General features: G+C 42.2%; 1 protein-coding gene across 1 annotated transcript in view; it reads left to right on the top strand.

Annotated features, from left to right (window-relative positions):
- Positions 1 to 227: 227 nt before the first annotated feature.
- Positions 228 to 23589, top strand: part of LOC138371818 (uncharacterized transmembrane protein DDB_G0289901-like) — a 37949-nt gene continuing 14587 nt past the window's right edge. The window contains exons 1-4 of the mRNA XM_069336842.1: positions 228 to 476; positions 2146 to 2725; positions 6868 to 6892; positions 15486 to 16131. Coding sequence (XP_069192943.1) covers positions 228 to 476; positions 2146 to 2725; positions 6868 to 6892; positions 15486 to 16131 — 1500 coding nt within the window. The remainder of the gene's footprint in view (positions 477 to 2145; positions 2726 to 6867; positions 6893 to 15485; positions 16132 to 23589) is intronic.

Below are 23589 nucleotides of genomic sequence, written 5' to 3'. Positions count from 1 at the left end.
TGGAATCCCATCCCCCCAAAAACCTTCGATTCTATCCTGATTTGATAGAATCAAAGATATCTTCAAGGAATAACTTGAGATCTGAACTAGATGAACAAAATCCTTGCCGAATGGGATACAGTGCTCTAAGAAGGATGACTAAAAGTCGTTGGAAAAGACAACTGAGGTACCCCAGTGGGATTTCTTAGCGTATGCGAGCGTCTTCGAGGAAAAATGAATTCCTATACATGTTAATGATCATTGCTAATGCAAAAACTGTCGAAGATAACTGTAACGGAAGAGGATTACAGAACTCTGTGGTGCAGGCTCACCTGGTGAGACTCTACGGAGACTACGGAGACAACTCAGACACAGGGCTGCTGGGCTACACATGTAGTGAAGGTGGCCCGAAAGGACTCGCGATCCCCGACGCGATGAACGAGACGGCTCAGGAAAATAAAAAGTCAAAAGATCTGTGGAGAGATATAATGACAAGCGTAAGACCGAAGGAAGGGAAGAGAATTATCAGGGGGAAAGCACCAAGCCATTACGATTACGACTATGTAGCACTGTGAAGGGGGTCAGGATAAGGATTTGGGATGGGATGGAGGGAAAGGAATAGTGCCTAAGCACTTGTGGACGGTCGGGGATTGAACGCCGACCTGCATAAAAAGCTAGACCGTCGCTCTACCGTCCAGCCCAAACGGTTGGGTGAGCATATCAGAAAATAATCGTTTCTTATCTCTTCTTAGTGAAGAGATAAGAAAATCCTGTAGAAGATAGCATGGCACATGATCACGATACATAAAATACTTAGAGAGGAATTGACTGTGTAAACAAAGATTTCTAGAAGGAGGACGAAAAGCTAGAGATCCGTATCTTTCACGCTGATGTGAGGAAGTTCATCTTTAATGTTTGTTCTGTAAAAAAGCTGTAAAACAATGCTGTAAAACACAGCATTGCTAGGAAATCCTAGGTGATGGTCACCTTCACCCTTGCTAGGAAATACATTATGGTAGTCACTCTTACTCCTGCTAGGAATTCCTACTAAGTATAAAGTCACCCTTCCTAGGAATCCCTAGGATGTATACACAGTCATTCTTACTAGGGACTCCTAGGAAATAGAAAAACTTTTGCTTTGAAATCTTAGGAGGTTTAAACATTCACTGTTGCTAGGAGCATTCAGTGTTTGTGACTCAGTATAAACAAAACTCATTTAGGAACGTTGCTGAGACGAATAATGAGCATATATTGGCCATCCTGTTCCTGTGACTTGTTGCCATGGTGACGTGGCTTATCAGTTTATTTTTTGGTTATCATTATTTTATTCCACAGACGTGGCCATTCATTTACAATGCTAACCAGCATATATACATTTTATTCTGTTCTCCCAGGACAGAGTTAGTGAGCTGTTAAACGTATGGTTCAGTGATTTATTGAACAATCAACCACAGAAGGTGATTGTAGGGTTTATACAATGCTAATCTCAGCTACACATATATAGATATATAAATACACAAATTTTCGTCTGACCTACATAAAAAGTGTTCGAAGTGTCATTATACATACATACATACATACATACATACATACATACATACATACATACATACATACATACATACATACATACATACACATACACACATACATATATACACTACATTTATGTCTCTCCCACTTTGACAGGGTAAGATAGCTGCGACAGAAACTAGTGTGTTATTAAGCACTAAACCACTGAAGGTGATTAAGATGCTTTTACAAGCTCAGGTTATAGTTACGTGACAAACATTGTATAACTGATGCATTACATAGTCAATCTTGGGAACAAGTCCAATATACCATCAAGTGTTCCAGTATTCATATAGTTTTTATAGTGTTCAGCATACCTCAGCCCAGGAGGGCGAAAGTCAGTCAGTATGGGACATTCTACACTATAATGTTCAAGGGAGTGCATGTTTTCTCTTTCACAAAGTTGACACATTGTGTACTCCACATCTGGGTTTTGAGAGGTAAGTCCACACGACTGATACGTCTATATTCCAGCCTACTATAACATCACATTGATGAGTTCTTGCTTTATTTGTTCCATATATGTATGTCTTCTCACGATATTTTTCACAATGTTTAATGCTACGACTTTCAGGTCTTTGTGAATTTGTTAAGATCAGTGTTGATGGGGAATTTGATGTTGATGGAACACTTAGTGGTGATGGAACACTTAGTGGTGATGGAACACTTGGTGGTGATGGAACACTTGGTGGTGATGGAACACTTAGTGGTGATGGAACACTTAGTGGTGATGGAACACTTGGTGGTGATGGAACACTTAGTGGTGATGGAACACTTAGTGGTGATGGAACACTTAGTGGTGATGGAACACTTAGTGGTGATGGAACACTTGGTGGTGATGGAACACTTAGTGGTGATGGAACACTTGGTGGTGATGGAACACTTGGTGGTGATGGAACACTTGGTGGTAATGGAACACTTGGTGGTGATGGAACACTTGGTGGTGATGGAACACTTGGTGGTGATGGAACACTTAGTGGTGATGGAACACTTAGTGGTGATGGAACACTTAGTGGTGATGAAACACTTAGTGGTGATGGAACACTTAGTGGTGATGGAACACTTAGTGGTGATGGAACACTTAGTGGTGATGGAACACTTAGTGGTGATGGAACACTTAGTGGTGATGGAACACTTAGTGGTGATGGAACACTTAGTGGTGATGAGAAACTTGGTATTAATATTGCAAGATTGATTATAACTTATTAATCTGGTATTACCAGATAGGTGACAGAAAACCTAAAATACTTATTAAAGAAACCTCCATAAGTACTGGGTAATTACCCGTGTAAGTACTAAGGTAAGTATCTCCTTAAGTACTAGGTAAGTGCCTCCCTAAGTAATGGGTTAGCAGCTCCGTAAGTGCTGGCTAAGAACTTACATAAGTACTGGGCAAAGACGGGGTAATTACTGGGAAAAAGCACTAAGCCATTACGACTGTGCAGCACTTGGAAGGGGTCAGGATAAGAATTTGGGATGGGACGGGGAGAAGGAATGGTGCCCAACCACTTGCTGGGACGGTCGGGAATTGAACGCCGACCTGCAAGAAGCGAGACCATCGTTCTACCGTCAAGTCCAAGTAGCTGGACTGTAGAAATAGCCAAGTACCTCTGTAAGTACTAGTTAAGTACCATCACAAGTACTGTGGGTTACTTTAGGCCAATGTCTACCGAATATGTAAATTTTCATGTAAGTTTCTTTTACACAAAAGTTATGTCTGGGATGTGGTCAGAGACCTTAACAGCCAGAAGCCATAAAGCACCAGTTTTATGGCTGGTTCAACGTCCAGCTAAAGTGAATTGTAGTGTCACACTTCTCATCTTTCTACAGCCTGTTCCGAAACGCTACTCTGGCGAGATAAGTGGACTTAATGGGCCTTTATAAAGCATCAAGAGGGAAGAGGAAATGTTGTTCCTCTTGCTTCCAGTGTTCGAATATAAGCACCAGAGGAAGTTGTGTGTGAACTGATCGCCAAGATTAAAGCATTCAGTGAGAATCCACAAGATCTTCTCTGAACACTATTTATTTCCTTCTTCGAGGATGTGGGTCCCTTTTATTAAACCAGTGGTGGTACCCCTAAACATATATATATATATATATATATATATATATATATATATATATATATATATATATATATATATATATATATATATATATATATATATATATATATATACATAGTTGGTTGCTATATATTGAGGAGATACCATGTATCCAGCCGGCCTTCTCACTCCGCCAGGCGGGAGATTATATGTATATATGTATGTATATGTGTGTGTGTGTGTGGGGGCGGGGGGGGGGGGGGTATTGCGAGGTACTTAGGCTCCATGCTGCCTAGAAGACAGGGTTCGGGAGGCAACAATTAGATAGAAGTTTGAGCGGAGCACGCAACGGTCACTGATTGTATCCTCAGTAATGACAGTGATTGTGCCAGGCGGCGCGGGGGTGGGGGTGGTGGGGAGGGGGGGTCATTAGCATGTCGTGGGGGATGGAGAGGGGGGGAGGGGGGGAGAGTGGGGGGGAAGGGGATAGTAAAGAATAGGAAGCATCGTAGCACATGTTGGGTTCCACTCGAACCTCGGTACACGATTTGAGTTAGTTTAATTAGTTTATTATGGACTCTAAATCCATCGTGTGGTTGGGGGCCCAAGAAGGCTCCAGGGCCATATAATGGGCCCCAGAAACTGGACCTCCCCCCCCCCCCCCAAATGGTCTTTTAGTTAAGCAATTTACATTTCTGATGAACTACAGTAGTTACGTGGATTGTGCAATGGAGTTGCTCGCCCACACCCCCCAGAGGGCAGCGGCAAGTAGTACAGTAGTTTGGCATTGCAGTTCGAGAAATTACATTAGTATGGAATATCAGTTTTTAAAAAAAAATGTATTTTTAATTTCTAGCACATATTCATTTGAGATAGAATTATCTATTAGTTATTTTCTCCCTTTATTGTAGAGTGTGCAAACTGTTTACATTTGGCCAGGTTTCCATCCACAGGTAGAGCAAACTCCCAGAGGTACTAAGCCTTGGCCAAGTAGCTATATGACATCTAGGAGTCGTTTGGTTGTACTTTGTGATCCTTATAGAAGCCTCTGGTCTGAGACGAAGATCTTAATTTTACAAACTACATTACTATTTTTCCCTTAGATTGTCTACCTATTTCTCTGTTGGTCTCTTTTCCTTCCTACCGAACCTTCCCTTCCTTGTCGACTTTCCCTTCCTCCTCTTTCTCTATTCCTCATCTTCTTTATACGTGCAATACTTCTTCTCTCATCTACGCCTGCGTCTCCTTACCTACCTTGAGGTTACCTTGAGGTGCTTCCGGGGCTTAGCGTCCCCGCGGCCCGGTCGTCGACCAGGCCTCCTGGTTGCCGGACTGATCAACCAGGCTGTTGGACGCGGCTGCTCGCAGCCTGACGTACGAGTCACAGCCTGGTTGATCAGGTATCCTTTGGAGGTATCTCAGCCTCAGCCTCAGTCTCAGGTGAGGGTGCTGAGGGAGGCGGTGTACAAGTGAGGGTGCTGAGGGAGGCGGTGTACAAGTGAGGGTTCAAGAGATACTCTGCCCACTGGGAAAGTTATCCTCATTAACCTCTAAGGTTCATCACTGTTCTCAGAGAGGTTATAGTGACGTGGGGGGGGGGAGACCCAGGCCTTATATAAGTATAAATGACAGACCCATTTATGGGTTGGTATAAGTGTGTGTAACGTAGACTTGTGGTATTAAATTGTAATGTAAATGTTAATTCTTGTCAATTATTATCCAATCACTTGGGCTGGACGGTAGAGCGACGGTCTCGTTTCATGCAGGTCGGCGTTCAATTCCCGACCGTCCACAAGTGGTTGGGCACCATTCCTCCCCCCCCCCCCCCCCCCGTCCCATACCAAATCCTTAGCCTGATCCCTTCCCAGTGCTATATAGTCCCAGTGCTATATAGTCCCAGTGCTATATAGTCCCAGTGCTATATAGTCCCAGTGCTATATAGTCCCAGTGCTATATAGTCCCAGTGCTATATAGTCCCAGTGCTATATAGTCCCAGTGCTATATACTCCCAGTGCTATATAGTCCCAGTGCTATATAGTCCCAGTGCTATATAGTCCCAGTGCTATATAGTCCCAGTGCTATATAGTCCCAGTGCTATATAGTCCCAGTGCTATATAGTCCCAGTGCTATATACTCCCAGTGCTATATAGTCCCAGTGCTATATAGTCCCAGTGCTATATAGTCCCAGTGCTATATAGTCCCAGTGCTATATAGTCCCAGTGCTATATAGTCCCAGTGCTATATAGTCCCAGTGCTATATACTCCCAGTGCTATATAGTCCCAGTGCTATATAGTCCCAGTGCTATATAGTCCCAGTGCTATATAGTCCCAGTGCTATATAGTCCCAGTGCTATATAGTCCCAGTGCTATATAGTCCCAGTGCTATATACTCCCAGTGCTATATAGTCCCAGTGCTATATAGTCCCAGTGCTATATAGTCCCAGTGCTATATAGTCCCAGTGCTATATAGTCCCAGTGCTATATAGTCCCAGTGCTATATAGTCCCAGTGCTATATAGTCCCAGTGCTATATACTCCCAGTGCTATATAGTCCCAGTGCTATATAGTCCCAGTGCTATATAGTCCCAGTGCTATATAGTCCCAGTGCTATATAGTCCAAGTGCTATATAGTCCCAGTGCTATATACTCCCAGTGCTATATAGTCCCAGTGCTATATAGTCCCAGTGCTATATACTCCCAGTGCTATATAGTCCCAGTGCTATATAGTCCCAGTGCTATATAGTCCCAGTGCTATATAGTCCCAGTGCTATATAGTCCCAGTGCTATATAGTCCCAGTGCTATATAGTCCCAGTGCTATATAGTCCCAGTGCTATATAGTCCCAGTGCTATATAGTCCCAGTGCTATATAGTCCCAGTGCTATATATATCCTGAAATTTATCCTTCCTCAAATTTCTCGAGGCAGTTCGTGTGTTGACCAAAAAAACAAATAAATTATAGACCTGAAAATTTTTGAAAATTTTCAAATTTACAGTCATAAATCAAATAAAGTTCATGCATAATAAAAAAACGAAAATAAATGTGAGCTTGGAAATCATAACCAGATTAAGGGTATGATTAGATATACGGACAAGAAAATATAAGCTTAGAGCTTGAAAGTAAGGGAAGCCAAGCATAATATACCTAGTATACTCTACTCTCTGGTATGTCTCGCCAGCTTGACTGTCTACCCAGTAGTAGTCACCTTCCAGGGACAGTTTGACTGATTACTTCTCTTCAGTGATTACCGCTTAGTTATGACTTATTAAACAGTTTACCAGATTGGGAAAACCTCGAGGTGGGTCTCCACTTAAGGTTATTACCCCGATAGACAACCTCTCGTAAACTGTTTACTAAATACCAGCTGAGTAAAGATGTAGAGGCTTCGTGAGCCTCATGGCCTCTGATGTTATTGACTCTGCAACACCTTCAAGGCTCACGACGGCAGTGAGGCTTGTCCAAGAGAATCAAACACATGCAAGGATTGGAACTTAAATTGAGGTGAGCAGCCAATCCACATGTCAGACGTGGAGATTGGTTCCCCCTTTCCCTTTCCCCTCAAACCTCCCTCCCCCCCCTTATACCACCTTATCTTGTGGTGGTTCCGAGGATCCAATTTTCCAGCGGCCCGGTCTCTGACCAGGCCTCCTAGTTGATGGTCTGGTACACCAGACTATTGGATACAGCTGCTCGCAGCCTGGCGTATATTGCCTTATATTATATACGTGGCGTATATTGCCTTATATTGCCGTATATTACATCAGGTATACTTTGGAGGGGTTTATCGAGTTTTCTTTCAAGTACTGTTAATGGTCGACTAGTTTTATATGCCCCTTATGTGGCATATATAAAGGGCATATATACTACTATCTGCCCATTACTACTATGTGTAGCGGGAGAATGTTGAACAGTCTCGGGCCTATGATATTCAAAGAGCTCTCTGTCTCTGCATACCTATTACACCTCTGCTTTTCAACAGAGCTATTCTGCACATCCTGCCATGCCTCCTGGTCTCATATGGGGAGCTATTTCCTTGGGTAGATTTGGAACCAGCACCCCCCCCCCCTCCTCCTTAATATATATTCCAAGCTTAAATTATGTATCTCTTCCTCCATTGCGTTCTAGGGAAATACTAATTTAAAGATTTTAATTGGTTTCAATAATTTAAAAGGTTCTATTGAGTCAATTCTAGGAATAAAGGATCTCTGCACGATCTCCAGGTCAACATTTTTTCCAGCTTTGAATGGGACTGTTAGTGTGGAGAATATTCCACCACCATCACCACCACTAGCTACCACTACTACTACAATCGTCTCACTACCCCTCATCCAACTACTTCCCACTACTACAATCGCCAGACTGTATCCATTGCTCTACCACCATACAACACTGCCACCATCATCCCCCTCACCATCGACCCCTCTCACCACTACCACCATCACCACTACCACTATCCAACCCTTCACCAGCCACACCTGACACAGTTCCAGGATAGTCATTACACACACACCGTCCCAACACCATCCCACGACACCAAGATGACGAGAACACAGAGTGACGTTTGGGCTGCAGGAGTAGGCTAGTCTCCCAGATACCTAGGAGGAGGCTGCAGGTCTCCCAGGACCTGGGAGGAGGCTGGAGGTCTCCCAGATACCTAGGAGGAGGCTGCAGGTCTCCCAGGACCTGGGAGGAGGCTGGAGGTCTCCCAGATACCTAGGAGGAGGCTGCAGGTCTCCCAGGACCTGGGAGGAGGCTGGAGGTCTCCCAGGACCTGGGAGGAGGCTTGAGGTCTCCCAGATACCTAGGAGGAGGCTGGGAGTCTCCTAGGACCTGGGAGGTGAGCATGAATAATGCAGATCAGACAAGACTCCCGCTTGCGTCCTGGCTAAGGAAACGGGTTTGAGAAACGTGGATATTAGAGCAATAAAACAGAGCCCCGGCCAACATGTGTGTGTCGAGATCACCAGCTGGTGTTCACATTAGTTCAACTGGTGTTCACATTAACCCAGCTGGTGTTCACGCTGGCCCGATTGGGGTCACTCTGACACCCAAGGAATTGTTCTGTTACCCAACGTAATGTTATCATTACCCAAAATGGAGCTCTGATATCCGCTGGAGTTCTGATATCTCATTGCCCAAGGCGGTGCTCATCCTAAATTGACTTTAAAATTGACTCCTGTCAATTTAAATGCAAGCGTGTGCTATCGAATGTGATGACCGTAGGATTGAGATCAATTATTTTAACACGAATATTGTTTCTAGATTGGTCTATTTTCTTACCTTGGGAAAGAAGTTGCAAATATTGAATTCACAGCCTTTATTTGACGCGTTTCGATTGATTGATCACTCTTATGAAGGGAAAACGGGATACGAACTGAGAGAAGGGACAGTATAGTTGATGGTAGCAAACACACCATGAACCATTCTTGCGTGGTGGTGGTGGTTGCTAAGTTGAAATTCAATTTACTTAGGTTGAAATTAGATGGTGGTTGAAATTGAGTTTACTTAGCATTACATTAATGACTAATGTTTTTACATCCATGTTTTGTCTATTTTTAAGGTGACCCTTTTAAACAGTAATAAATAATAACAGTATTGTTATCAAACAATAACATTTCTGAAGATAACAAATTTTACTCGTTCTTTTGTTGTCAACTGATCCACCATAGTACATTCTGATATATATATATATATATATATATATATATATATATATATATATATATATATATATATATATATATATATATATATGTCGTACCTAGTAGCCAGAACTCACTTCTCAGCCTACTATTCAAGGCCCGATTTGCCTAATAAGCCAAGTTTTCCTGAATTAATATATTTACTATAATTTTTTTCTTATGAAATGATAAAGCAACCCTTTTCTCTATGTATGAGGTCAATTTTTTTTTATTGGAGTTAAAATTAACGTAGATATATGACCGAACCTAACCAACCCTACCTAACCTAACCTAACCTATATTTATAGGTAAGGTTAGGTTAGGTAGCCAAAAAAAGCTAGGTTAGGTTAGGTTAGGTAGGTTAGGTAGACGAAAAAACATTAATTCATGAAAACTTGGCTTATTAGGCAAATCGGGCCTTGAATAGTAGGCTGAGAAGTGCGTTCTGGCTATTAGGTACGACATATATATATATATATATATATATATATATATATATATATATATATATATATATATATATATATATATATATATATATATATATATATATATATATATATATATATGTCTATATCTTGTTGAACTATCAGATTATTGAGGATCTATAGCCTGGATGAAGAGAACACGCCCATGCAAACTTTAAACCTTCTCTTTATATAAATACTAATATTTTCATCGTCTACAACCCTAATTATATTTAATTCAATGCTTTATTGAGTACTGCCACAGATTACAGTGAAATGTTTACGATCTTAAAATTATAGAGGCTGTGAGCATCGCGAATCAGCACAGTGACTGGGAGGGAACCCAGGAAGCAGCATTCCAGCAGCTAGGGCTCTCTTCTTGGGCAGGTAACTGGCTTACTACCCCTCTTGAGTCTAACTTCCTAGGAGGCTTGAAACCTTGCGTCTTGGTTCCTATGTGTCAGGGTTCTCTGTGTCTTAGTTTCTATGTGCTTATAACCCTTGGGTTCCAAGCACATGAATAGCTTCGAACTATTCATGTTCCAGTCTTGTTCTTATTATCTTGGCCGGTAACGTGAATTGTTCCGTAATTTGGGTATTTATGGTTGGTTGTTCTATTTTTATGTTTATTTCTTCACGAATTTGTAATCTTCTTACATCTTGGGTTTTGTCTATTATGCAAGTGTTTTTGTTCAACATTTCTCTTGTTAGGGTGATGTCATGGGCTTGTCTCATGTGATTTTTTGGGGGCACCGGATTGAAGATGACAGGTCAAATGCCTCGTCAGGTTCGTCGACGTCATACCTATGTACTTAGATTGAAGGTTACATCCTTCGTGGGGGCAAGTGTACATGTATACAACGCTTGACTGCTGTAGAGGGTTCTCCGTCGGCTTCGGGCTGTTTTTAATGAGGTCGGCAGTGTTCTTTGTTTTATAGAATATGATCAGGTCAATGTTTTGGTCAGGAATAGTGCTTTTTACTCCTTTACGGATTATTTCTTTCATTATTCTTTCTTCTTGTTTATGTTCACTGTGCATGGTTGATTTCTAATATAATTTGTTTAAAGGTGTTGTGGTTACTGTTCTTGGTTCAGGATTGTACCATCGGTCCAGGTGTCGTGTTATAGTAGTGTTTATATCTGTGTTGCTATATTCATTGTTCACCAACACCTGGGTTATGCTTTGAAACTCCCTACTCACGTTGCTCCATTCCGAGCAGTGGGTAAGAGCTCGACGAATATAAGCGTTGAGAACACTGGCTTACCGTCCAGGTATAGTCCTATGTTTGTAGGCTTAGTATACATACTGGTGCTTAGAGAGGCTCCTGTTTTTGTTATTAGTACATCCAGGAATGGCAGGCGGATATTTTCACTATTTTCATGGGTAAATCGGAGTACTGACTTTCTCTCTAGATGGCTTTTTAGATCAATTAGTTCATCTGGGTCTTTTACTATGACGAATATGTCATTTACATGACGGCAGTATACCTTTGGTTTTAACCTTGAAGACTCTCTCTTCGATGGTTCCCATGGGAACAAAAATTGACTTGGGAATTTTATTTTTGTTTTACATGAACTATTGACTCTCACCATGAGAGTAAGAACAAGACCGGGACATGAAGACAGTAACATAGAAGACACTTCCCACGCCCACTACACTTGATCAATCTTTATATGTGTTTCGTCCCTATTTTCGTCCCCTATCCTTCTCCCATTTATGCCCTATTTTTTTCTTTACAGTGTACTCCTCAAATTGTCTTATGTACCTGACCTCCCTAATGGTATAAACCCACTACGCCTACAACTGTCCCTTCACTTGAGAATGAACCATGTAAGTTCGAAACGTTGTGTACATTTATAATAGGTGTAATATATTCTACAGTTAATTATTTCTTTTTCTTCACCTCGAACATAGATGACATTTGGAAAAATACTCTTCCAGTTAAACCAAGATGCAAGAGCACTAGCTAGAGGGATAGAAGCCCTAAACTAGAAAATAATCAATACAGAATATGCTGTCATATTTAATGAAACATATATAAACATAAATGAAAACCTGTTGCCAGTATACATCAGTATATATATATATATATATATATATATATATATATATATATATATATATATATATATATATATATATATATATATATATATATATATATATATATATTAAGATGAATAGGAAAACCAGGGATATACTGAACATCTTGTTCCAGATTCTTTACTTTAAAATGCATAACGTTTCGAATACTTCTCGTATTCATCATCAGATCTAAAAGAAAAAACAGAAATCACAATCAAATAACTGGTAAACAAAGATCTCATACTGAATACAATTGTCTATCAAAGAAAGGAAAATGATTAAAAAACAAAACACTTAAGCTTACTTAAAGTGATCAATACAAATAAAACTTATTAACTGTTACATAGATAAAAGCTAATTCAAAAATCCATTAAATTACACGAGGAATTTTATAACTACTAAAACAAACCATACTATTAAACTCAGGTGAAGTGATCAACAGGAGTGAAACTTGATAGTTAACACATAGATACTAAACACTATTACAAATATTCATATAATGACTACAAATCTACAAAAAATGTATATAAAATGCAAGCAGAATAAGCGACAATTATAAAGTACTAACCAAACTCTTATCTTTAACGTCCTCCTTCGATATGAACAATGTTGCTGCGAGGAAACCTTTTCTTTATCCGTGTAAATGTCACAATAACGACGCTGCTGTAGACGACGTTAATTGGACCAGAGGATAAAGAAATTAATATGTTTAAAGCGTTAGTTTAATGAATCAAACACCTGTAAATAATTCATAGTTCTGTTATATTTTCCGACTCAAACTTGCTATCTGGTGGATTTTTAGTCATCGTTTATAAAGGCAAATATACACGCAATTTGGCATTGTTAACATATATATAATCTCATGATTTCTCATATCACAGGAAATAGAGAAATAAATTGACTGTCACTCAATTTTGTATAAGTGTGCAATGTTGCCAGAGGCAATGAGTACCTCTATTAAATGTTGCAGCTACGTTGCCTGAAGGTCGACTGCCGCCAGTGACGTTACTTTTGATATAGTTAACGATATTACAGCGCCGCAGTACATCATAGGTTGATAGAACAGCGGAGGAAGTGTGGTACTATCGGGCTTCATAACCCTCCCAACGTTGATAGATTAATTCAGTGATTTAATTCCCATTTTTTGCATCGGTTATGCGTTTAGAATTTTGAGTTTAGTTTATTTTCATCTTATTCTTCGGCTAATCTATTCTTCTTATTAACGGTGTTCTTACTGTTAGTTCTGCAACACAGGGGGCACCCTGCACGCGCGTGCACGCCCTCCTGTGCAACATGGTGGGTTCATGTGTTGTATCTACTTGTAAACTAGTTGTATGTTTTAGAATACAACGGGTAAACAGCACTTAACAGTAGCAGTCACTGATAATAAAATCAACTGTCTCTCTGTCTCTCTTTCTCTCTCTGCCTCTCTCTCTCTCTCTCTCTCTCTCTCTCTCTCTCTCTCTCTCTCTCTCTCTCTCTCTCTCTCTCTCTCTCTCTCTCTCTCTCTCTCTCTCTCTCTCTCTCTCAAGAAAAGATATGTATGTGCATATCAATGGGACATTGACAATCTTACAACAAAAGCAGCCATGAAATAAGCTACCAGGAAAGACTGCCACATAAATGAATTAACGCCACTAAACAAGTCGTGAGAGCCATGAGTATCTAGCAAAATTTTTGTTATAAGTTATTTACTTAAAGTGTGGTGTTATTTTACTTGAAATCGCTGGTTATTTCATAATGTGGTTATCTTGAGGTTATCTTGAGATGATTTCGGGGCTTTAGTGTCCCCGCGGCCCGGTCCTCGACCAGGCCTCCACCCCCAGGAAGCAGCCCGTGACAACTGACTAACACCCAGGTACCTATTTTACTGCTTGGTAACAGGGGCATAGGGTGAAGGAAACTCTGCCCATTGTTTCTCGGCGGCACCCGGGATCGAACCCGGGACCACAGGATCACAAGTCCAGCGTGCTGTCCGCTCGGCCGACCGGCTCCCTACGTGGTGTCTACGTTAGATTAATGTCTTTTTGGAATCGTATTAGTTTATGGGGATCGAAACAAGTGATTTGCTTAATTAATGCTGATCGTCTATAATCTATCTATCTTTGCCTTAAATTACCCCCATTAGGAAGCCTTAATTTCCCGTTTTCTCTCAAGCTAGTCGTCTAAGAATATGTCAAGGAATTCACGACTGTGATCAAGCTCCTGGTGTTCTTGACCTCCTTCTTGGCCTTCTTCCTTCCCAGTGTTCTTACTGAGCAAGCGTACTCGGACTAGACGACTTGGTTGCCTCCTGCAGTCAGCTGCTGGATCTATCATCAATTATGATAGATTGTCTATCATAAGTCTCTCTGGCAGCGCGATTTGTATGTGATCTATCAACCTGTTCTCTTAAAAATAACGTCGCTTTTGGCCGTTTGCCCGTATGGCCGAAAGTGGACGTAATTTGAAAATTTAAAAAAATGAAAATAAATTTGGGATTTTTTTTTAAACAACAGTTAGATAAGGGTCCTCTGGTAGGTTAGGTGGGCAGGAAATTCTCATAAAGTTTCAAAACGTTATGAACAAAGTGAATATAAAGTTTCCTCTCCTAACGTTTCCGAGTAAGCCGGACGACTCAAACAGAAAACGGAACAGTACGTCACTTGCGTGAGCCGATTTCATTTCAAATTGCCTCCACTTTTGGCCATAACGCGCATACGAGCGAAAAGCGACGTTATTTTTAACAGGACGGGTTGGATATAGAGGAAGCAGCAAAGTGTGTGAAGTTAGGTAGGAGCCCACACGAGGGGAGGAATTTACATTTTGTTGATAGTGAAAATAATTGAGCCATTTAGAGACAAATCTGAACTCACGCTGCGTAAAATGGCAAAGCATTTTATTACAAATGATACAATATATCAAATTCTTGCACTAATTCCATCTTTTACTTCTGGTCAAATGATACTGATATGATTAATATGTAAGTTATGTAGTCTGTAGACTCAAACTCATTAGCAGCAACTCTTTTCTTTATTATCATTTAAATTGGGAATTATTTTTGATATTTCCAAAAGACTTACCATCAATGTATAATAAGAACCCGCGACTGCAACAATCAATTCACCCCAAACTGAGCGTGATCGCCCCTAGAACGATCCGTGCGTGGATTGTTTTTGTAACGTGTATTTTGTAATATCTTGTATTTTAATATACAATCACCAGTGAAGTAAAATGTGTATTCTCTAAAACTTAGAACATTGACATATCGTATGGCCAACTGACTTGATTTTTTCGACCTCCTGCTTAATATATGATGTCACACACACACACACACACACACACACACACACACACACACACACACACACACACACACACACACACACACACACACAGTAGCTGCGTCAATAATGTATAAACGCTGAAGGGAGACCAATTTAAGCTCCTGGTTCATAGTTATTAGAGCCCCTTATCTTATCTCTGCGTGCTGCCTCCCTGCACATGTTCACATTTACCGCCTCCAAAAGGTGAACATTATTCACTACAAGGGCCACCAGTCTTGGAGGCTCCGGTATTACACTTATTCCTTTATAATTCTGTACTAAGGAGAAAATATGTAGGTAAGGAACTTTAGTAGAGAATACTGGGAGTAGAGTAATTACCTCTCTCTTGTAGATTACCTGTCTGCTTCCAGCAGACGATCTGGTCGCTTCCAGCAGACGACCTGGTCGGCTCCAGCAGACGACCTGGTCGCCCCCAGCAGACGACCTGGTCGCTTCCAGCAGACGACCTGGTCGCCCCCAGCAGACGACCTGGTCGCTTCCAGCAGACGACCTGGTCGGCTCCAGCAGACGACCTGGTCGCCCCCAGCAGACGACCTGGTCGCCTCCAGCAGACGACCTGGTCGCCTCCAGCAGACGACCTGGTCGCCTCCAGCAGACGATCTGGTAGCCCCCAGCAGACGACCTGGTCGCCTCCAGCAGACGACCTGGTCGCCTCCAGCAGACGACCTGGTCGCCTCCAGCAGACGACCTGGTCGCCTCCAGCAGACGATCTGGTCGCCTCCAGCAGACGACCTGGTCGCTTCCAACAGACGACCTGGTCGGCTCCAGCAGACGATCTGGTCGCCTCCAGCAGACGACCTGGTTGCTTCCAGCAGACGACCTGGTCGCCTCCAGCAGACGACCTGGTAGCCCCCAGCAGACGACCTGGTCGCCTCCAGCAGACGACCTGGTCGCCTCCAGCAGACGACCTGGTCGCCTCCAGCAGACGACCTGGTCGCCTCCAGCAGACGACCTGGTCGCCTCCAGCAGACGACCTGGTCGGCTCCAGCAGACGACCTGGTAGACTCCAGCACACGACCTGGTAGCCTCCAGCAGACGACCTGGTCGCCTCCAGCAGACGACCTGGTCGCCTCCAGCAGACGACCTGGTCGCTTCCAGCAGACGACCTGGTCGCCTCACAGAAGACGAAAGAGTCATGGGGAGAAAGATAGCTAGAGCGGCCTCGAGGCCCAGCCACTTGGGCTGGACGGTATAGAGCGACAGTCTCGCGTCCTGCAGGTCGGCGTTCAATCCCCGACCGTCCACAAGTGATTGGGCACCATTCCTTCCCCCCCCCCCCCCCTCCCTCTCCCCTTCCTCCGTCCCATCACCAATCCTTATCCTGATTCCAAGTGCTATATAGTCGTAACGGCTTGGTGCTTTCCCCTGATAGCTCCCTACTTTGAGTGGCCTCGTATATCCGATTTTTTTTTTTTAATTTTGGAGATGACAATAAAAATAGAATAGATGAAAAGTTAAATTAAGAACTCTCGCGATAGATACAAGATAACATAGATAGACTTATTTAATAGACCTAAACCTGGCTGCTGTAGTTCAATACTGCCAAGTGCAATGTTCTGAGGATAGCATGTGATAACGGACAGTCACCGGATGTGAGCTGAACAGTGTGAACAATTCCCAAATCTGAATATATGTATATATATATATATATATATATATATATATATATATATATATATATATATATATATATATATATATATATATATATATATATATATATATATATATATATGCACAACAAGAGAATGAGAAATTTAATACCATAGCGATATACAAACCAACCAGGAAGTGTACACCCACTTTTCGATGTATATATACTCACCTAGAGTATATTTTAATCCTGAACAATGCCCCCCCCCCTCCCCCCAAAAAACAAATTATTTTCAAGCAAGTTGGTGGACAGTAAACTATTGTGGTTAGCCTAACAACCCTTCAGAGGTTGATAGGCGTGAAGAACATCAAACCCGAAGCTAATAACCAGAATTTGAAACCTTTCTTACGATGGGTAATTAAGATTAAGAATAGTTTGGGAGTTTTGGAGCAGCGGCGAATGAAGGAAGAGGAGGAGGAGGAGGAGGAGGAGGAGGAGATGATTGAAGAAAAAAAGGAATGAGTGACACAGCACAACAAGGAGGACAGTAAAGTGGTTAATACGTTTCAACGGAGCGTGCTAACCAGCTAACAAGGGCGCGGGCTAACAAGGCCATTAACTCGGTGCATGTCTTCTCAATTTTCTGTGGGCTTTGGCCCTTTACAACACGCGAATGGCCCCCCCCCCCACTTCTGTCGCAAGCAGACAGGATGAGTTCCATGAGTTTATTGGTTTATTGAGTGTGTGTGTGTGTGAGTGTGTGTGTGTGTGTGGGTGGGTGTGTGTGTGTGTGTGTGTGTGTGTGTGTGTGTGTGTGTGTGTGTGTGTGTGTGTGTGTGTGTGTGTGTGTGTGTGTGGGTGGGTGTTGGTGGGGGGGGGGCATGTTCTAGGTGTGGGGGGCGGTGTGTAACAACAGGTGTTCTTCAAGATGGTGGTGGTGGTGTGTTCTTCAAAAACAGGTGTTCTGCTCGCAGAGTACATGCGAGGCTGGAGAACATTGAACACCTCCAGAACACATGTTCTTCCCTCTGCTTGTAGTGAGGTTCACCCACGTGGTGTGTTCTGTGTTCACCCCGTGAGCTGCTACTGTTCAAGGGGCCACCTATGAACACTTATGAGTGCTGACATCTGGTTGACATCTGGGTCCAGATTCACGAAGCACTTACGCAAGCACTTACGAACCTGTACATCTTTTCTCAATCTTTGGCGGCTTTGTTTACAATTATTAAACAGTTATTAATGAGCTCCGAAGCACCAGGAGGCTGTTTATAACAATAACAACAGTTGATTGGCAAGTTTTCATGCTTGTAAACTGTTTAATAAATGTAACCAAAGTCGTCAAAGATTGAGGAAAGATGTACAGGTTCGTCAGTATTCGCGTAACTGTTTCGTGAATCTGGCCTCCTGGTTTCGATATAATTACCTCGTAGGTGGCTCAGGCGATGGAGTTACCAGCGCTTGAGTGATAAAGACAGGTCTATGAAGCTGGTCTGATCAGCTTCATCAGCTTTCGTGAAACTGACTGATCAGCTTCATCAGCTTTCGTGAAGCTAACTGATCAGCTTCATCAGCTTTCGTGAAGCTGACTGATCAGCTCCATCAGCTTTCGTGAAGCTGAGTGATCAGCTTCATCAGCTTTCGTGAAGCTGACTGATCAGCTTCATCAGCTTTCGTGAAGCTGACTGATCAGCTCCATCAGCTTTCGTGAAACTGACTGATCAGCTTTCGTGAAACTGAATGATCAGTTTCATCAGCTTTCGTGAAGCTGACTGATCAGCTTCATCAGCTTTCGTGAAGCTGGCTGATCAGCTCCATCAGCTTTCGTGAAGCTGACTGATCAACATTGGGATAAAATTGGATACCTAGTCAGCGAAGAGTCCGCCAGCTACCTCATTCAGCCAAATCAACTCACTCAGCTAATCGCCCCACTCAGCTAATCGCCTCACTCAGCTAATCGCTTCACTCAGCTAATCCCCTCACTCAGCTAATCGTCACTCTCAGCCAATCGCCTCCTGCAACGTTTTTGGGGGTGAAATTGGTGGCTATTTGTATTCTCGGTGGCAGGACACGCTTCCAAGACTTTTTTTTTCTCTCTCTCTTTCTTCTCCTTCTTTTAAGGGGACCAGTTAGGCGGCTGGAGACTAATTGCGCGTTGATTGTTATACCTCGGTGAGGTAGCCTCGTTCACCGCTTGTAATAAGCCAGTAGTTACGTCGGACCCCGACGTCCGACGGCCGAGCCGACCGGTCGGTAAATTATCATCCTCTTTAAGAGAGTCCGACGTCCCTTTTAGTTTAATTACCACGAAGACCACTCAGCTTAGGGTCGTGCCAAAGTTTAATTTTTGAGTTCATTACCGTCAAAAGTTCTAGAGTTTGTTCGTTGTTCTTCAGGGGGGGGGAGTGTTGTTCTTCTCTTGACCTTTTCGTTAGTGCTTTTTTTTTTTTTTCTTAATTTGCATTCAGATTGAGAGCCATTATTCGTTGTTAGCTTTCGTGTCTGTGTCGTGCCCGTCGGCTCCTTTATAATGGATTTTTGGTGGCATGAACCGGTTTGTCATAGAACCAGATTTTAGTCACATTCTTGGAAAACTACGATGGGTTTTTTTTTCTTTCTCTTGAGGGACAGTTTGAACAGGAATTTTCCCGTCGTTTGAGTTTATCTGTGTTCACCCTATTAGCAGACAATTTCATATTTTGCGATAACTCTGGTTGGTGATTGGGGGAGGGGGAGGCTGCAGATGGCGTGGGGGGGGTGAGGGATGACATGGTGGTGATGGTGGTGGAGGGATGGTGGGGAAGGGATGACAATCACAATCCCCCCCCCCCCCTCACCATCGAGCAACGCCTTATTATTTTTGCCTCATTTAAACTGCCTATTTTCATTTAACTAGACCTTGTCCTTTTGGGGGGAATAATTGACATTTGTTAATTGATTGTCGCAATCACTTGTTATGAACCAACGGACCACTTATTTCTATTTAACGGGGGGGGAGGGGGGGAGGGAAGGGACTAGCCAGAAACGTCATATATCCTCGTTAAACTAACTCCAATTACCTGGCCAATCAAGGGAGAGTGGAAAGTCTCGGCCAATCATTATTAAGCGCTAGCTGTATGTCTCAGCCAATGGGAACATGTCGTGAAAGATCAGAGGGGGGGCGGGGGGGGGAGAGAGATATAACCTTAAGTGATATTTTTCAATATTTAAAAAAAAAAATTAATTATATATAAGAGTTGTTACATGGTTGTAAAGCCACTAGCACGCATAGCGTTTCGGGCAGATTCTTAATCGTATTTTTCCCGGAATACGACCCGCCAAATTGTTTAATAACAACTAGGTATACCCATTCACTGCTGGGTAAACAGAGGCTACAGTTAAGGATTGGCGCCCAGTCAATCCTCCCCGGCCAGGATACGAACCCAGGACAAAGCGAAACCCAGGGCGAGTGTCTTACCGCTGCGCCACTGGGGGACTGTCTCGAATATTCTAGGCTCGAGGAGCAAACGAGGAGACCCAACAGGCCGAGGACCGGGCCTAGGGGACGCTAAGCCCCGAAATCATCTCAAGGCAACCTCAAGGTAACGACCGCATTACACAAACTCATTTGCCAATCATCTATGACACAAAAACCAACCGCTATGGCTTATTTTAATTAGATCATTTACCCCCCCCCCCCTCACAGTGCTGCATATTACAGCATTGGTCTGATGTGTGGTATACAGGAAACTGAATGACTATTCAGATTTAAAACACAGAAAAAGGTTCTAATTTTAGCTAATCTTGCTCGTACAGCAAATGATAAACATATCGTCAGAGCGTCAATAGATAGGTTCTGTGTGATTATATCTACATTATCTTTCTGTTCCTGATTCCAGTGGGGGTTTACTGCCTACTGAGGCCTCATTCCAGTGGGGGTTACTACCTACTGGCGCCTGATTCCAATGGGGGTAGCCACTCCCACGGTGGCCTTGTGTTTAACCCTTTCTCTTTCCAGCACCCAGACTCATTACTCAGCACTTGTATTTATTAAACTCTAATTGCCTCTAATTTCACCAATGTTTCTTTCAGCTTTATTCCGTTGTTATCTTCTTAAAAAATAAATTGTGTGTCTTCGTAAAATAAATAAGAAAGAAGATGGCTGGGGGGGGGGAGGGGTGTACCCTTATCCCCTGTGGGGGGGGGGGAGGGGTGTACCTTTATCCCCTGTGGGGGGGGGAGGGGACCTCACTCTATTACATCTCATCTCCTTGGCTGTGACTCTTCTCTCTCACGTTGAGTCTCTGACTTCTGTCGTTTAGGTGCTCTGTTATTCACTAACAAAGTCACTGTCACTATAGTGACAGTGGATAGGTTTCTTTATCTCTCGTCTCCCAAGTGGTATTGACTGTGAGGTCAGTACCATCAACGAACAAATATTGTTGGGAAATAAAGAAAAATAAAGGATTCAATTAAGTACAAAATATATTTACTGAAGGCAAAGATGAAATCTTTCACTCGGAATTTGCAACATTTTCAATGCAAAGTTCTTTTTCACGAGATTGACCTAAACAACGTGAACTTAAAGGATAAAATATATTACTAAAGTTCCATTTATTTTTCTTTAAAATGATTTGTAAAAGGAAAAAGAAAATAGTCCTTTGGTCTTCCAGACGAAACATGGAAGATTTATCCCTGGTCTTTCAGACGAAACATGGAAGAGCTGTCCACTGGTCTTAACAAACTGATTTATTTACAAAGCCCTTCAATTTGGATGAAATCTGCCGACTAATGGAGCTAAATTAGAAAACATTGAAAGAGATCAGTGAGTGTCTGAATTAACGCAGAAATTTGTCTGAAAATGAGATTTTGAAACTCTGCAATTCCATTCCTGAAACTTTTGCCTATCTCAAAGAAATGCCAAGAATAGCAGTATTTTGATCGACATTTGCACTTTAGTTATTAGAGTATTAAACTTGATCAAGTCTAATTAAGTAAGTCCACTCCTCTGGACTTACTGATGGAACTTACTGCACTTAAAACACCCATTCTGAACACCCATTCTGAACACCCATTCTGAACACCCATTCTGAACACCCATTCAGAACACTCATTCTGAACACCCATTCAGAACACTCATGTATTCTTCCCGACACAAAACACATCTTCGGTCATGTGACTGAGACCTTCAATGGGAGTAAGTCGAATGTCTATTTTCCTTCCTTTGATTTGTGTTTATATATATATATATATATATATATATATATATATATATATATATATATTATGTCATGAACCCAAGCTTACTGTTCATCACCACAGTTCTTATGTTGCTTATAAGGTACAATGACAGTAATTATATCATTTTTATTACTGTGTTTTTGCAATCAATAATATTGATGTTAGAATGCTAAACAAAAATTCTAATTGTTTTTGTTATAGATTTGTAAATAGTAGTGTATTGAATAGGTGTAAATAGGTAACTAATCTCTTTTTCCTACAAAACACGTCTATCCATGATTATTTTTTACTAGTTTGTTAATTGTACTTGTAAATGACAAATTACTAATAATATTTATTCCCTGAGGCTGTTCTATTTAAACTCACAAGAGTTATTGATTGCTTAAATAAGCTTATTTACAAGTGTTTTCAAGCATTGTTATTCCAAAAGCAAGCGATAATTATTTTTTTTAGACTACTATCACCAATTTGGCTACACACACACACACACACACACATATACACACACACACACACACACACACACACACGCACACACACACACACACACACACACACGCACACACACACACACACACGCACACACACACACACACACACACACACACACACACACACACACACACACACACACACACACACACACACACACACATTTAGGGAGTACCTAAGCAACAGAAGACAGCGAGTCAGTGTGAGGGGGGGAGGGAGGCTTCAGATTGGCAAGACGTCACCAATAGAATCCCGCAGGGTTCAGTCCTTGGACCTATACTGTTTCTGATATATGTAAATGATCTCCCAGAGGGTATAGAATCGTTCTTCTCATTGTTTGCTGATGATGCAACAATTATGAGGAGGATTAAAACAGAGGAAGATAGTAGAAGGCTACAAGATGACCTAGATAGACTGAATGAATGGTCCAACAAATGACTACTAAAGTTTAACCCGAGTAAATGCAAGGTAATGAAACTAGGCGGCGGAAACAGGAGGCCAGACACAGGATACCGAATGGGAGATGAAGTACTTCTTGAAACGGATAGAGAGAAAGATCTAGGAGTTGATATCACACCAATCCTGTCTCCCGAAGCCCACATAAAAAGAATTACATCTGCGGCATATGCGAGGCTGGCTAACATCAGAACTGCCTTCAGGAACCTGTATAAGGAATCATTCATAACTTTGTATACCACATATGTAAGATCAATCCTGGAGTATGCGGGCCCAGCATGGAGCCCGTACCTTGTCAAGCACAAGACGAAGCTGGAAAAAGTTCAGAGGTCTGCCACTAGGCTAGTCCCAGAACTAAGAAGCATGAGTTACGAGGAAAGACTGCGTGAGTAGTACCTCACGATACTGGAAAACAGAAGAGTAAAGGGAGACATGATCACTACCTACAAAATTCTCAGAGGAATTGACAGGGTAGATAAGGACAAACTTTTTAACACGGGTGGTACGCGAACAAGGGGACACAGGTGGAAACTGAGTACCTAAATGAGCCACAGGAATGTTAGAAATAACTTTTTCAGTGTCAGCTAGAGTAGTTAACAGATGGAATGCAGTGATGTGGTGGAGGCTGACTCCATACACAGTTTCAAGAGTAGATATGATAGAGCCCAGTAGGCTA

The sequence above is a fragment of the Procambarus clarkii genome, chromosome 37, assembly GCF_040958095.1.
Source record: "Procambarus clarkii isolate CNS0578487 chromosome 37, FALCON_Pclarkii_2.0, whole genome shotgun sequence".
Lineage (NCBI taxonomy): Eukaryota > Metazoa > Arthropoda > Malacostraca > Decapoda > Cambaridae > Procambarus > Procambarus clarkii.
This window is presented reverse-complemented; position numbering and strand designations above follow the sequence as displayed.